Source organism: Hyperolius riggenbachi, chromosome 3 (genome assembly GCF_040937935.1).
Source record: "Hyperolius riggenbachi isolate aHypRig1 chromosome 3, aHypRig1.pri, whole genome shotgun sequence".
NCBI lineage: Eukaryota > Metazoa > Chordata > Amphibia > Anura > Hyperoliidae > Hyperolius > Hyperolius riggenbachi.
In genome coordinates this window covers 123,169,962-123,186,510 of record NC_090648.1, presented here as the reverse complement: position 1 = coordinate 123,186,510, position 16,549 = coordinate 123,169,962, and the positions used below count along the sequence as shown (strand labels likewise).

Genomic DNA, 16,549 nt, shown 5'->3' with positions numbered 1-16,549 from the left:
TGCGTGCTGGGACAGCGCAAGATTGCACTTTGATGTGACCTTGTAAGTGTTTCCTCCTAAGAAACTGAACTGCGATATATTAAAGGGCACCTGAACTGAGAGGGATATGGAGGCTGGCAGATTTATTTCCTTTTAAACCATGGCAGTTGCCTGGATGTCCTGCTGATATCTTTTGCTGCAGAAGTATCTGGATCACACACCTGAAACAAGCATGCAATCTGACTAGATTATGTCAGACTTCAGTCAAACATGTGATATGCATGCTTGTTCAGGGTCTATGGCAAAAAGTATTTGAGTCACAGGCTCAGGGGGACAGCCAGGCAACTTATATTGTTTTAAAAAAAATATATATATGTATGGCAGCCTCCATATTACACTCACCTTGGGTTCCCTTTAAGGACCTGCATTAAAGTATTTGCGATTTGTGAAACTGGTGCCTGGCCCTATCCTTCTGGAGAATTGTGAATGAGTTACTTTCAGCTGTTGAGCACAGTTCGGACTTCGGGACCTCCAAGGGGTGATGGTCAGTGATACATTACTGAGTGCCACCTGTACTGATATTCCTTATCGTATTCAGACAGATAAGAGAGCTGTATACAGTGTTGTGACTGCTGCTGTCAGAGAAGTATTTGTACCAACAGGCAGCGCCAGGCAGTTCTCAGATGCTGCTGCCCAAACTCACTATGGATTTCAGCTGTAAGTAATAAGCGATCACTTATTACTGGAAAAGGTAGCGTGTATAAGTACACTTATTCCTAAGCATTATCCCATGGTATTATTTCCCCCTCAGACCTACACCTATCATGACTACTCACTGTGTATACTCCATTTGAAGTATAACCATAAGTGCTCTTGACTATTGGATAAGTTTCACAACCTTCTGGCATGAAGAGTAACACAAACATCTCTTGTGCTGCACAATGAGTTTCAGGTGTTTCAGGTGACTGGAGGGTGGCAGTTGCAAAGTTGGATTTAAATAAGCCAGTTACTACTCAGGAAAGGCAAGGAACTTTTATTTCATATGCTTGATTATTACTAAGTGGCAACAGCCAGTCCACCCCCTAACCCAGTGGTTCCCAACCTTTTTGAAGTCCGGACACATCACCCCAAACGCTCAAATCTCCATGATACATCACATATGTATAATAGAAAAATACTACTAAAAAACACAAAATGGATGAAAGAGTGCATTATCCCGAATACACTTCAAATTGAAGACTAGAACATTTCAGAAATATTATTAAAAATAATCAGTGAGACAGTTAGCTCCACCCAATTTGCTATTTGTAATGATTGCACAGCGCGCATTATAGCCATAGTCCATCCCCCCCCAAAAAATAACCGCCCTCAGACTCTGTATAGGTAGCCAGGTGTTGGTGCCCTCAGTGTAGGTAGCCAGGTGTAGGTGCCCTCAGTATAGGTAGCCAAGCATAGGTGCCCCTGTATAGGAAGTCAGGTGTAAGTGCATCAGTATAAGTAGCCAGGCATATGTGTCCCCAGTATAGGAAGTCAGGTGTATGTGCATCAGTGTAGGTAGCCAAGCATAGGTGGCCCCAGTATAGAAAGTCAGGTGTAGTTTCATCAGTGTAGGTAGCCAAGCATAGGTGCCCTCCAGAGCTGGCGCTATAATTAAGGCAAAGGGGGCAATTGCCTTCAGGCCCCAGAGTCCCTGGGCCCCCCTCCTTGCCAGGCAGTCAAAGAAAATGTCCACCTGATGGTGCCTGCAGCCTGTCTGACTCGGTCGCGGTCCGGAAACTTAGCTGCCATGCGCTGCGTGGTCTGCCCCTGGGTGCCGGTGGCTGTGCTGCAGCCATGCGGGCGGTGAAGAGATTAAGCCGGAGATGGAGAGATACATACCACCTGATCGCTCCTATCGTTGGTGGCGTCTGATCTCCATGGCTACCTTCCTGGCTCGATACATACATGCTGCGCTGCCGGTGTAATGACAGATAGTGGCGCGCGGAAGCAGACTTCCTCACTGAATATCATGCATGCTCAGTGGGGACATACATTTCCCAGAAATATCCCCGCTTCCATGCCTCCTACACTCCCAAAATGTTTAGGGTAAAGAGGGGACCCCCGATCTACCTCTGTGCCAAATCGCAGCCCCTGAGCCCCCGCTGGTTCCCGAGATAGATTACAGAAACCTATCTCAGGAACCAGCAGTGCTAAGGGCTTGCAATTTGGTACAGAGATAGTTGGAGGGATCCCATCCCTACCCTGAAACCTTCGGGAGTGTACATGGAACGTGGTGAGAAGCAGAGATGTTTGAGGTGTTTTACATGGCAGCACAATTAAATGGGAAACAGGCTCCTACTACACATGCGGGGCGGCACTATCTGTCATTTCACCGGCCAGGTGTAGCTGCGCTCCCATAGGCATTGACATCAGTGCGTGGATGTCCATGCCTGCGAGGAAAGACAACATGCGCTGGCTGCATTGATGTGCCTGAGCCTGACTATTGCTGCCTGTGCTGGACTGGTAAGTCAGGCAGGCAATTAATAACACTGCAGGTCACTTTCCTCTCGGTGAGGGTGGATGGGGCGTGTCATTCTTCTGCCTCACACAGTATATAATCCTAAGTGACAGGGAGGGTGAGGCGTGTCTGGAGATGGGGGGGGGGGGGTGTTGGGACTTGAAGAGACTGTCTCTTTACTCTGCCTGGGTATCCGGATCCAAATCAATTTGGATTTTAAAAAGGGGTATCTGAGCACCCCTGCCTGTCATAGGTAGTTACAGGTGTTACTTAGTATTAGCTAGCCAGAACTTTCCTTGGTAGCTAGAGGTGCCCCCAAGTAGATTACATGTATTATGGGTGATACATGTATTTTGGTTGATCCGCTGCCAAATTACGCATATTTTGGAGAACCGCTGCCAAATTATGTTTATGTTGGGGGAACCGCTGCTGCCAGATTACCACTATTCTGGGGGAACCACTGCCATATTATCAGTATTTTGGAGGAACCTCTGCCAAATTACATGTATTTTTGGTGAAATGCTGTCAGATTACATGTATTTTGAGGAGAAACACTATGGCAGAGCTCAAACTTCCTCGGCGGACCTTTTACACCACTGCTAAGGTCATGTATATTTGGCCCCACCCACATTCTGTTTGGTGACCACACCCATTTTCAGGCAGGGTTTTTATCAGTAAAAAAATATCCTTTGTCAGTAGATTTTGATATCTTTGTCAGTAAAAAATAACGTGAAAGGTTGGCAACACTGGTACGGGGCCCCATAATCTCCTATTGCCCAGGGGCCCCATGTTTTGTCAGTCCACCCCTGAACGACTCCATGTTAAAAATAGGCCTTAACAATATAGTATTATACTATACCAGGGGTGGGCAAACTACGGCCCGTTACTCTTCTTCATCCGGCCCGCAGATGCAGGGCTGGATTCAGTCTCCTCTCCATCTCTGCAGACTGAGCAAGGCCCCATTCACACTCAGCAACGCAATCACTTTCTGATTTTGCATTGTGGTGTTTCACATTTTTTGGCGATTGCATTTATTACTCTCATTCAATAAGAATTGCGATGCAAAGGCTAGGAAAATGCTATATGTAGCATATAACATACCGCAATAGCTCAGTGTGAGTAATCCCACAGGATTACTGGTGCAGCAGCGCTTTGCTGATCACCAACTGTCAGCAAAGAGCGAATCACGAGTAAAAATCGCACAGGTGTGAACTCAGCCTAAATGACAGGCTCACCGGCACCTCCCAGTGGCAATCTCCATGGCCACAGCAGTACATGTCAGTTTGCATATGTGTATCAGCGCCAAGGAAACAAAGTGGCCGCTGCTGAGAGAAGAACGATGTCCAGAGTTCACAAACAGGTAAATTATATATGATCAGCGCAGAGTCCAAAAACAAAAGACGAGTCTTCAACAATGAATAAGAGCAGGCAAATCTCCACCACAATAAATATCGGGGTCACGGCACAGCTGTGCAATCATGGATACCCAAAAAAGGGAAGAGGCTTACCAGCTGGTGACAACCCACATTATAAGGTTGTATCAACGCTTTGGTAGGACATCAGGAAGCAACAGTCTGTCCAGGATCCACCAATTCAGCAATGATTCATCTCACGAATGGATATCAGTAAACATCATAAAAAAAACAAACCAAACGGCAACTCTTAGGGCTGGAACCCACTAGAGCGATTTTTTTTCTTGTATGTGTATGGGGGGCGCCCCAATCTTTTGGATATAATGGCCTTGAGATCTATGCATTTTTAATGGATCCTACCTATGCTTTACCCAGCAAGCTTCACAAGGGTGTTTTTTTTACAATTTTGATACGTAATAAAGTTAATTGAATTTCAACCCTTTTCTGAGACGTCCATATTTTTATATATACATTGTTGTGACACTGGGGATGGGTGGGGGGACTGGGCTACCAATGAATATGGTGGATAGTAAATCCAGAAGATCCGCACACTCACATGTGACCAAGTCTGCTTTTTATTCAATTGACGTGACACAATTGCATTCCATAACCAACGATTCGTTTCGGGGCCCAAGGGGTCCCCTTTGTCAAGGCAATAAACAATGGTAACCCTTGGGGCCCCAAAACGAATCGTTTGTTATGGAATGGAATTGTGTCATGTCTATTGAATAAAAAGCAGACTTAGTCTACATGTGAGTGTGCGGATCTTCTGGATTTACTATTGACTGTCGTTTTGGTCCTGCACCTCTACAGTGGTGTACAATTCTTCCTCGGATTAGGGAATATGGTGTGTGTGTGTGGGGGGGGGGGGGACACTAGGCTACCATGGAATACTGTGGGGGATGGGGGGAACTGCCACCCAACCTGACATCAGGCTAGCCAGCCCAGGCTAGCCACGCCACATGCAAGCCAGGTAACTACCTAGTTTAAGGGACACTGCCTATTTATGTGATATGTTGCATATTATTATTATTTTTTTCTTGTGGGCATTATTTTTTTTGTATCAAAGTAAAGGCAGCTTCATCCAACATTTTTCTAGGAAGGCCTGCTTACCCCACTGCTAATGCTAGGTACACATTGTGCAAATTTCTGACAGAATTACGGTCAGATCGATTATTTCCAACATGCCCGATCTGATTTCCAATCGATTTTCCATAGAAGTGAACAGAAAATCGATTGGAAATCAGATCGGACATGTTGGAAATAATCGATCTGACAGTAAATCTGTCAGAACATTGCATCGTGGGTATCTAGCATTGGACTATGTATATATGGTTCATAACTACGCCCACATTATGTTGCATGGCTATGCCCATTTTTTCAGCGCTGAGCCCTTTCCATGCTGCAGGAATGGGTGTCAGTAAAAAATATTTGGCAGTAAAGTTTGAGAAGTTTGTCAGTAAAAAAATTATTTGAAAGGTTGGCAACACTGCACTATGGCTGCACATGTCATATGAGGCACCTGCAATGGCTTCTGCAGGTTAGGATTATCTCCTGAAATTGATTGGTTTCAGCAATTTGTGTTTATGTGTTTATCAACATGATAAGCACATGTAGCCTGGAAAGTGGCAGTTGCACGCTGTTTGTGCTTTTTTTAAACTCCACAGATCTGACTTCTGAGAATTCTGTTTCCCACATTCTGAACATAAAAAAGCACACTTTACTGTGTGACTTCTCTGATGATAATTAAGGTGTGCTTTCTCAGTCAAACATTTCCCACACTCTGAGCATGAAAAGGGGTGCTCACCAGTATGAATTCTCTGTTGATGATTAAGACTTTCTTTTTTGAGTGAAACATTTCCCTTACTCTGAGCATGAAAAGGCGCACTCACCTGTATGACTTCTCTGATGAGAATCAAGATATGCTTTCAGATTGCCCACACTCTGAACAGGAAAAAAGGCCGCTTACCTGTGTAAATTCTCTAATGCCTAAGCTCTGCCTTCAGAGAAAACTGTGTCCCACATTCTGAACATTAAAAAACTCATACTTTCCTGCATGACTTCTCTGATGACGATTCAGGTGTGCTTTCTGAGTGAAACATTTCCCACACTCTGAACATGAATAGGGTCGCTCACCAGTGTGAATTCCTTGATGCTTAAAGGGAACCTGAAGCGAGTAAAATTATTAAAAATAAACAAATAACATAGTTGCAAATGAATATTACATACTAACGTCACCATCAGTTCCTCTTAGAAGCTCACCATTTTCTTCTTACAGTGATCCCTTCCAGTTCTGACAATATTTTGTCAGAACTGATATATACCAGTTACTGTCAGTTATATATCAGCAGCTGTCAGTTACAACTGAATGTGCAAGGTATTGTCCATGTTTCCCTATGGCTCAAGTGGGTGATATTACATCAAGTGGGTGATTTTACAGTTTTACAGTGTGCTGACCAGGAAGTTGTTATGGGGTAATGGCCATTTTTAAAATGGAGGACGGAGAAATCCATTGATCAAAGTGGACAAATGGGACGCAGGAGAGGAGAACAAGATTGAGGAGTAGACTACACAGGAGGTACAGTGGCTTGCAAAAGTATTCAGCCCCCTTAAAGTTTTCCACATTTTGTCATATTACGGCCACAAACATGAATCAATTTTATTGGAATTCCATGTGAAAGACCAATACAAAGTGGTGTACACGTGAGAAGTGGAACTAAAATCATACATGATTCCAAACATTTTTTACAAATCAATAACTGCAAAGTGGGGTGTGCGTAATTATTCAGCCCCCTTTGGTCTGAGTGCAGTCAGTTGCCCATAGACATTGCCTGATGAGTGCTAATGACTAAATAGAGTGCACCTGTGTGTAATCTAATGTCAGTACAAATACAGCTGCTCTGTGACGGCCTCAGAGGTTGTTTAAGAGAATATTGGGAGTAACAACACCATGAAGTCCAAAGAACACACCAGACAGGTCAGGGATAAAGTTATTGAGAAATTTAAAGCAAGTTTAGGCTACAAATAGATTTCCAAAGCCTTGAACATCCCACGGAGCACTGTTCAAGCGATGATTCAGAAATGGAAGGAGTATGGCACAACTGCAAACCTACCTAGACAAGGCCGTCCACCTAAACTCACAGGCCGAACAAGGAGAGCGCTGATCAGAAATGCAGTCAAGAGGCCCATGGTGACTCTGGACGAGCTGCAGAGATCTACAGCTCAGGTGGGGGAATCTGTCCATAGGACAACTATTAGTCATGCACTGCACAAAGTTGGCCTTTATGGAAGAGTGGCAAGAAGAAAGCCATTGTTAACAGAAAAGCATAAGAAGTCCCGTTTGCAGTTTGCCACAAGCCATGTGGGGACACAGCAAACATGTGGACGAAAGTGCTCTGGTCAGATGAGACCAAAATGGTACTTTTTGGCCAAAATGCAAAACGCTATGTGTGGCGGAAAACTAACACTGCACATCACTTAGAATGCACCATCTCCACTGTCAAATATGGTGGTGGCAGCATCATGCTCTGGGGGTACTTCTCTTCAGCAGGGACAGGGAAGCTGGTCAGAGTTGATGGGAAGATGGACCATATGGAGCCAAATACAGGGCAATCTTGGAAGAAAACCTCTTGGAGTTTGCAAAAGACTTGAGACTGGGGTGGAGGTTCACCTTCCAACAGGACAATGACCCTAAACATAAAGCCAGGGCAACAATGGAATGGATTAAAACAAAACATATTCATGTGTTAGAATGGCCCAGTCAAAGTCCAGATCTAAATCCAATCGAGAATTTGTAGCAAGATCTGAAAACTGCTGTTCACAAACGCTGTCCATCTAATCTGACTGAGCTGGAGCACTTTTGCAAAGAAGAATGAGCAAATAATTCAAACTCTAGATGTGCAAAGCTGGTAGAGACATACCCTAAAAGACTGTCAGCTGTAATCGCAGCAAAATGTGGTTCTACAAAGTTTTGATTTAGGGGGCTCAATAATTACGCACAACCTGCAGTTATTGATTTGTAAAAAAATGTTTGGAATCATGTATGATTTTTGTTCCACTTCTCATGTGTACACTTTGTATTGGTCATTAACGTGGAATTCCAATAAAATTGATTCATGTTTGTGGCAGTAATGTGACAAAATGTGGACAACTTCAAGGGGACCGAATACTTTTGCAAGCCACTGTAAGTATGACCTGTATATGGTTATTTTAACTTTTTATTTTCAGTTCAGGTTCTCTTTAATAAGAAGTGACTTCAGAGTAAACTGTTTCCTACATTCTGAATATGAAACATCGCCCTTTCCTTTATGGCTTATCTCATGATAATTAAGTTGTGCTTTCTGAGTAAAACATTTCCCACACTCTGAACATGAATAGGGACACTCACCTGTGTGAATTATCTGATGCTTAATAATATCTGATTTCAGAGAAGACTGTTTCCCATATTCTGAACATGAAAAATTACGCTTTCCTGTTTGCCTTCTCTGATGATTGTTAAGGGTTAATTTGTGAGTGAAACATTTCCCACACTCTGAGCATGAATAGGGACATTCACCTTTGTTAATTCTTTGATGCTTAATAAGGTCTGACTTCAGAGTAACCGGTTTCCCACACTCTGAACATGAAAAATCAGCTTTCCTGTGTGACTTTCCTGATGACAAATAAGGCTCTCGAGCAAAACATTTCCCAAACTCTAAACATGAAAAAGGATGTTCACCTGTATGGATTTTCTGATGATAATTAAGGTTTGCTTTTTGAGTGAAACATTTCCCACACTCTAGGCATGAAAAGGGACTGTCACCTGTATGCCTCCTCTAATGAGAATTAAGGCGTACTCTCAGTGCGAACCACTTCCCACACTCTGAGCATGAAAAGGTGCACTCACCTGTATGCCTCCTCTGATGAGAAATAAGATATGCTTTCAGAGCGAAAGATTGCCCACACTCTGAACAGGATAAAGGCCGCTTACCTGTGTTACTTCTCTGGTGTTTAAGGAGGAACTGTCGCAAAAATCTTAAAATTTAAAATGCATACAAATAAAAAGTACATTTCTTCCTGAGTAAAATGAGCTGTAAATTACTTCCCTCCTATGTTGCTGGCATTTGCAGTAAGTAGTAGAAATCTGACATTACCGACAGGTTTTGGTGTAGTCCATCTCTACATAGGGGATTCTCAGCATGGCCTTTATTCTTTATAAAGACATTCCCTGAAAAAGATTTATACAGAGATGCTAACCAGCCTCCCTGCTCACCGTACACTTTTTTGGCAGTTGGACGGAGCAACGGCAATTCACTAAGTGCATTTTGAAAATAAAGAAATCCCTGTGAACACCCCATGAGGAGATGGGCTAGTCCAAAACCGGTCGGTTCTGTCAGATTTCTACTACCTACTGTAAGTGACAGCAACATAGGAGAAAAGTAATTTATGGCTCATTTTACTCTGGGAGAAACATACTTCTTAATTGTATATATTTACATATATTTTACAGTTTAAGATTTTCGTGACAGAGGTCCTTTAAAGAGAAACCGTGACCAACAATTGACCTTCATCCCATTCAGTAGCTGATATCCCCATTTACATGAGAAATCTATTCCTTTTCACAAATGGATCATCAGGGGGCGCTGTATGGCTGATATTGTGGTGAAACCCCTCCCACAACAAACTGAGGACCATGGTCCTGACAGTTTCCTGTGTGTGAACCTTGTTGCATTGTGGGAAATAGCTGTTTACAGCTGGTTCCAACTGCCAAAAAAACAAGCACCAGCTACTTCCAGTGACATTACCTGCCAGCAGCAAAAATGTCTCCATGTGATAAATGTCAGAATGTAAATCAGGGAGAAAAAATATTTTACAATGGGCAAACACTGACTAAATAATTTATACATAGAAATGGTAAAAATAAAGCACTTTTTTATTACATTATTTTCACTGAAGTTCCTCTTTAAGATCTGCCTGCAGAGAAAACTGTGTCCCACATTCTAAACATTTAAAAAAAATAATCACACTTTCCTGTGTGACGTCTCTGATGAGTATTAAAGATGGATTTGTGAGTATAACATTTCCCACACTCTGAGCATGAATATGGACACTCACCGGTGTGAATTCTTTGATGCTTAATAAGATCTGACTTTTGAGTAAACTGATTGTCACATTCTGAACATAAAAAAGCACACTTTATTGTATGACTTCTCTGATGATAATTAAGGTGTGCTTTCTCAGTCAAACATTTCCTACAGTCTGAGCATGAAAAGGGGTGCTCACTGGTATGAATTCTCTGACGATGATTAAGGCTTGTTTTCTGAGTGAAATATTTCTTGCTCTCTGAACATAAAAAGGCACACTCACCTGTATGACTTCTCTAATGAAAATTAAGATATGCTTTCAGATTGCCCATACTCTAAACAGGAAAAAAGGCTGCTTACCTATGTGAATTCTCTAATGCTTAGGATCTGCCTTCAGAGAAAAGTGTTTCCCACATTCTGAACATTAAAAAAAATCATACTTTCCTGTATGACTTCTCTGATGACGATTAAGGTGTGCTTTCTGAGTGAAACATTTCCAACACTCTAAACACGAGAAAGGACACTCACCTGTGTGAATTCCTTGATGCCTAATAAGAACTGACTTCAGAGTAAACAGTCTCCCACATTATGAATATGAAACCTCACGCTTTACTTTATGGCTTATCTCGTGATAATTAAGGTGTGCTTTTTGAGTAAAACATTTCCCACACTCTGAACATGAATAGGGACGCTCACCTGTGTGAATTATTTGATGCTTTATAAGATTTGACTTCAGAGCAAACTGTTTCCCACATTCTGAACATGAAAAGTCACGCTTTCATGTGTGACTTCTCTTGTGAATATTAAGGTATGGTTTGTGAGTAAAACAATTTCCACTCTCTGAGAATGAATAGAGGCGTTCACCTTTGTTAATTCTTTGATGCTTAATAAGATCTGACTTCAGAGTAAACGGTTTCCCACATTCTGAACATGAAAAATCAGCTTTCCTGTGTGACTTTTCTAATGACAGATAAGGTTCACGAGCAAAACATTTCCTAAACTTTAAACATGAAAAAGGATGTTCACCTGTATGGATTTTCTGATGGTAATTAAGGTTTGCTTTCTGAGTAAAACATTTCCCAAACTCTAAGCATGAAAAGAGGCCGTCAGCTGTATGACTCCTCTGATGAGAAGCAAGGTATACTCTCTGTGCAAACCACTTCCCACACTCTGAACATGAAAAGGCGCACTCACCTGTATGACTTCTCTGACTAAAACTAAGGCTTGCTTTCTGAGTGAAACATTTCCCACACTCTAAGCATAAAAAGGCGCACTCACCTGCAAGACTTTTCAGATGAGAAATAACATATGCTTTCAGAGTGAAAGAATGCCCACACTCTGAACAGGATAAAGGCCGCTTACCTGTGTGAATTCTCTAATGCTTAAGATCTGCTTTCAGAGAAAACTGTGTCTCTTATTCTAAACATTAAAAAAATCACACTTTCCTTTGTGACAACTTTGATGCTAATTAAACGTCCCTATTCATGTTCAGAGTGTGGGAAATGTATAAAAAAACTGTGTCCCTTATTCTAAACATTAAAAAAATCACACTTTCCTGTGTGACTTCTCTGAAGAGTATTAAGGATGGATTTGCGAGAAAGATATTTTCTACACTCTGAGCATGAATAGGGACACTCACCTTTGTGAATTCTTTGATGCTTAATAAGATCTGACTTCTGAGTAAACTGTTTGTCACATTCTGAACATGAAAAACCACGCTGTGTGACTTCTTTGATGCTAATTAAGCGTCCCTGTGGGAAATGTATCACTCAGAAAGCAAGCTGAGTAAACCATTTCCCACACTCTGAACATGATTAGGGACAAACAACTGTTTGTATTCTTTGATGCTTAATAAGATCTGGCTTCTGAGAAAACTGTTTCCCACATTCTGAACATAAAAAGCACACTTTATTGTATGACTTCTCTGATGATAATTAAGATGTGCTTTCTAAGTCAAACATTACCCACACTCTGAGCATGAAAAGGGGTGCTCACTGGTATGAATTCTCTGACGATGATTAAGGCTTGTTTTCTGAGTGAAATATTTCCCACTCTCTCAACATAAAAAAACACACTCACCTGTATGACTTCTCTGATGAAAATTAAGATATGCTTTCAGATTGCCCATTCTCTAAACAGGAAAAAAGCCCGCTTACCTGTGTGAATTCTCTAATGCTTAGGATCTGCCTTCAGAGAAAAGTGTTTTCCACATTCTGAACATTAGAAAAAATCATACTTTCCTGTATGAGTTCTCTGATGACGATTAAGGTGTGCTTTCTGAGTGAAACATTTCCAACACTCTAAACATGAGAAAGGACACTCACCTGTGTGAATTCCTTGATGCCTAATAAGAACTGACTTCAAAGTAAACAGTTTCCCACATTCTGAATATGAAACATCACGCTTTAGTTTATGGCTTATGTCATGATAATTAAGGTGTGCTTTCTGAGTAAAACATTTCCCACACTCTGAACATGAATAGGAACACTCACCTGTGTGAATTATTTGATGCTTAATAAGATCTGACTTCAGAGAAAACTATTTCTCACATTCTGAACATGAAAAGTCACACTTTCCTGTGTGACTTCTCTGGTGATTATTAAGGGATGGTTTGTGAGTGAAACATTTCCCACTCTCTGAGAATGAATGGAGGCGTTCACCTTTGTTAATTCTTTGATGCTTAAAGGACAACTGAAAAGAGAGGTATATGGAGGCTGCCATGTTTATTTCCTTTTAAGCTATACCAGTTGCCTGGCAGTCCTGCTGATCCTCTGCCTCTAATACTATTAGCCATAGCCCCTGAACAAGCATGCAGCAGATCAGGTGTTTCAGACTTTAAAGTCAGATCTGACAAGACTAGCTGCATGCTTGTTTCTGGTGTTATTCAGATAATACTGCAGAGAAATAGACCAGCAGGGCTGCCAGGCAACTGGTATTGATTAAAAGGAAATAAATATGGCAGCCTCCTTATACTTCAGTTCCCCTTTAATAAGATCTTACTTCAGAGTAAACGGTTTCCCACATTCTGAACATGAAAAATCAGCTTTCCTGTGTGACTTTTCTAATGACAGACAAGGTTCACGAGCAAAACATTTCCTAAACTTTAAACATGAAAAAGGATGTTCACCTGTAGGGATTTTCTGATGGTAATTAAGGTTTGCTTTCTGAGTAAAACATTTCCCAAACTCTAAACATGAAAAGAGGCCGTCAGCTGTATGACTCCGCTGATGAGAAGCAAGGTATACTCTCTGTGCAAACCACTTCCCACACTCTGAACATGAAGAGGCGCACTCACCTGTATGACTTCTCTGACTAAAACTAAGGCTTGCTTTCTGAGTGAAAAATTTCCCACACTCTAAGCATAAAAAGGCGCACTCACCTGTATGACTTTTCAGATGAGAAATAACATATGCTTTCAGAGCGAAAGAATGCCCACACTCTGAACAGGATAAAGGCCACTTACCTGTGTGAATTCTCTAATGCTTAAGATCTGCATCCAGAAAAAACTGTGTCCCTTATTCTAAACATTAAAAAAATCACACTTTCCTGTGTGACTTCTCTGAAGAGTATTAAGGATGGATTTGCGAGAAAGATATTTTCTACACTCTGAGCATGAATAGGGACACTCACCTTTGTGAATTCTTTGATGCTTAATAAGATCTGACTTCTGAGTAAACTGTTTGTCACATTCTGAACATGAAAAACCACGCTGTGTGACTTCTTTGATGCTAATTAAGCGTCCCTGTGGGAAATGTATCACTCAGAAAGCAAGCTTAGTAAAACATTTCCCACACTCTGAACATGAATAGGGACGCTCACCTGTGTGTATTCTTTAATGCTTAATAAGATCTGACTTCAGATAAAACTGTTTCCCACATTCTGAACATAAAAAAGCACACTTTCCTGTGTGAGTTTTCTGATGATAATTAAGGTGTGCTTTCTCAGTCAAACATTACCCACACTCTGAGCAGCAGTGCTCTGTTGATGATTAAGGCTTGTTTTCTGAGTGCAACAATTCCCACACTCTGAGCATGAAAAGGGGTGCTCTCCGGTATGAATTCTCTGATGATGATTGAGGCTTGTTTTCTGAGTGAAATATTTCCCACACTCTGAGCATTAAAAATGGTGCTCACCTGTGTGAATTTTCTGATGGCTAACAAGTCCTGCTCTTTTATTGAACCATTTCCCACATTCAGATGAAGAAAATGTTGACAATTTCCCAAAATTGGACAGATCCTTTGACCTATCGGTAGTGTGAGATGTTGGCTGGATATTTGGGGTAACAGGATGTGATCTATCAGTAGATTCCTCAGGATTGGAGGGATCTGTTGGTCTCTTCTCAAGCTTAAGTCTGTGATGTGTATTTCCAGTAATGGGGTTTCCTCCTGCAGAATATTGGGTGACGTCATTATCTTCTGCATTATAATCTGGAGGTGACATAAGATGTCCCGCCAAGGTGTTCCCCACATGGATGGTTGGAAATGCCAATTTCCAATTCTGCAGTAAATCCGCATTCCGCCATAGCCAATTACCGCTACTGCTACCGATTCCGCTACCAATTTCCGAATCCTCCGCACCGGAAATCGCGGAAATTTTGCAATCGATTTTGCATCGATTTTCTCAAAAACTATAAAGTTTTTTTGAAAACTTTTTTTTGCATCTTGTTCATAAGATTCTGTTTAATAAACCCTGAAAATTTGGTGTTTCTAGGACTTACAGGGGCTTTGCTATTAACCGCTAAATTCGGCGGATTTTTACAGTAATGTAAAATGCAGAAAATCTGCATTACAGTAAAAATCCGCCGACTTTAGTGGTGAATAGCAAAGCCCCCTTAAGTCATAAAAAACACCAAATTTTCAGGGTTTATTAAAATGAATCTTGTGAACAAGATGCAAAAAAAGTTTTCTAAAAGACCTTATAGTTTTTGAGAAAATCGATGTTAAAATCGGCGGAAATTTCCGCGATTTCCAGCGGAAATCCACCTACCGCACTTGTATTACCGATTCCCGCATTCCGATGCGGAAATGCAATTTCCGATCGGAATTTCAGAAATTGCATTTCCGTGGAATCCGAATGAGCATCCCTACAGTTGCGAATGTCTTGCTTACATACCTGTTGTTTTATTGTCCCATGTCACCCTCCTCCAAGTATGATAAAACTTTATGACTGAAACTCTTTTTCCTGCTGAGCAATGTATTGCCTTTTGTTGGTTATCCTCACCTCCCCCACCCTGGAGAATTGGAAGCCTAGAGCTAGTAAAATGTTGCCCTATAAATGCCTAGTATATAAAAACAGAGGTTGCCAGCATAAATGTAGTGGCTGGATAGTGTACTGGCTAAGGGCTCTGCCTTTGACATTGGAGACCAGGGTTTGAATCCTGGCTAGGGCCAGTCCTTTGGCAAGACTTCCTAACACTGCAGGGTGGCCCTTTGAGCACGCCCTAATGGCATACTCACGGGCTGCAAAAGTGGCCTGTTGCCAGCACACGTGAGCGTGTGCGCGACAGGCCAGCGACAGCTCGTCGCCAGGTCCCTCCGCGTACACACGCGGAACAGGGACCAGCGGTGCGACGGAAGCTGTCGCCGACGTTCCTCCTCCCCCTGCCGGAAGCTCCGTATACTTCATGGAGGTTGCTGTTGCTAGTCCGCGTACTCACGCGGACTAGCGACAGTTGCGGCGGTGACTGTCGCCATGCGATTGAAACTTTCAATCGCCTGGCGACATCAGCGACGGGTGACAGTTTGGGGTGCGTGCGCGCGCAACGCCGTATACTCACGGGCGACCTGTCGCCACAACACGTGTGCGCCGCGTGTTGCGGCGACAATTGTAGCCCGTGAGTATGGGCCATAAGGCTCCTTTTACACTTAATCAGTTGCTCTCAGTTATAACTGAAAGAATGTTAGGATTAAATTCTCCCGTGTGTGGGATAGATGGTTGGCATTTTTACAGCATTTTTTGGCATCTTGAAAGGTACAGATTACACCCAACATGAGGATACATTTTGCTGCTGCTTGGTATTTACAAATACTGAAAAAACACTAAATACATGCCAGACAAAAATGTGTGTTTTTAGTATCCTGCTTTAAAGGGCAACTATAGTGAGAGGGATATGGAGGCTGCCATTTTTAATTCCATTTAAGCAATACAAGTTGCCTGGCTGTTCTGTTCCTCTGTCTCTAATACTTTTAGCCATAGACCCTGAACAAGCATATGACCTCTGGTCAAAAATCAAATCCTTACCTAAGGAGAGGGAATCCTCTGGATCAGTGGCGTAACAATAGGGGTTGCAGAGGTTGCGATCACAATGGGGCCCTTTGGAAAAAGGGGCACCAAGGGTTCCTCCCTCAACCACAGTATTAGCTCTCTACTGGTCCTGTGCTAGTTATAATCACTTCTATGGATGCGTTGAATAGTAGTAATCATTAATAATCCGTTTCCCATCCCCGTCTTGCACTGACACTGTGGTTGTCCTTGGCAGGTTTTGGTGCGCTGTATCAATGGTTATGTATAGGGTGCTTTTATGGCCCAATGTAAAACTTTCACTGGGGCCCATAGCTCCTTATGCAACTGCTCTTGATCCGGGTACCTGACTGCTGCAG

General features: G+C 42.2%; 2 protein-coding genes across 2 annotated transcripts; both read right to left on the bottom strand.

Annotated features, from left to right (window-relative positions):
- Positions 1 to 8,111: 8,111 nt before the first annotated feature.
- On the bottom strand, positions 8,112 to 12,671 carry LOC137562216 (oocyte zinc finger protein XlCOF7.1-like). The gene is made up of 7 exons (XM_068273549.1): positions 12,500 to 12,671; positions 12,275 to 12,442; positions 10,815 to 11,228; positions 10,557 to 10,706; positions 9,894 to 10,041; positions 8,774 to 8,901; positions 8,112 to 8,665 (listed from the first exon to the last, which is right to left on the bottom strand). The coding sequence occupies exons 1-7, from the start codon at positions 12,669 to 12,671 to the stop codon at positions 8,112 to 8,114; spliced, it is 1,734 nt and encodes a 577-aa protein (XP_068129650.1).
- Positions 12,672 to 12,946: 275 nt separating this feature from the next.
- Positions 12,947 to 14,390, bottom strand: LOC137562215 (oocyte zinc finger protein XlCOF6.1-like). The gene is made up of 3 exons (XM_068273548.1): positions 14,084 to 14,390; positions 13,581 to 13,640; positions 12,947 to 13,389 (listed from the first exon to the last, which is right to left on the bottom strand). The coding sequence occupies exons 1-3, from the start codon at positions 14,388 to 14,390 to the stop codon at positions 12,947 to 12,949; spliced, it is 810 nt and encodes a 269-aa protein (XP_068129649.1).
- Positions 14,391 to 16,549: the final 2,159 nt, after the last annotated feature.

Bases quoted from the DNA above. Each gene is read 5' to 3' on its own strand.
- LOC137562215 (XM_068273548.1), bottom strand. From the start codon at position 14,390: ATGTCACCTCCAGATTATAATGCAGAAGATAATGACGTCACCCAATAT. The intron at 13,641-14,083 runs GTGAGCACCATT...TTTCATGTTCAG, and splicing joins CCATCAGAAAATTCACACAG to AATGTGACAAACAGTTTACT. The intron at 13,390-13,580 runs GTGAGTGTCCCT...TATCCTGTTCAG, and splicing joins GCATCAAAGAATTCACAAAG to AGTGTGGGCATTCTTTCGCT.
- LOC137562216 (XM_068273549.1), bottom strand. From the start codon at position 12,671: ATGGCAGCCTCCATATACCTCTCTTTTCAGTTGTCCTTTAAGCATCAA. The intron at 12,443-12,499 runs GTGAGAAATAGT...TAATTCACACAG, and splicing joins TGACTTTTCATGTTCAGAAT to GTGAGTGTTCCTATTCATGT. The intron at 8,666-8,773 runs GTGAGTGCACCT...TTTCATGCCTAG, and splicing joins TCATCAGAGGAGGCATACAG to AGTGTGGGAAATGTTTCACT.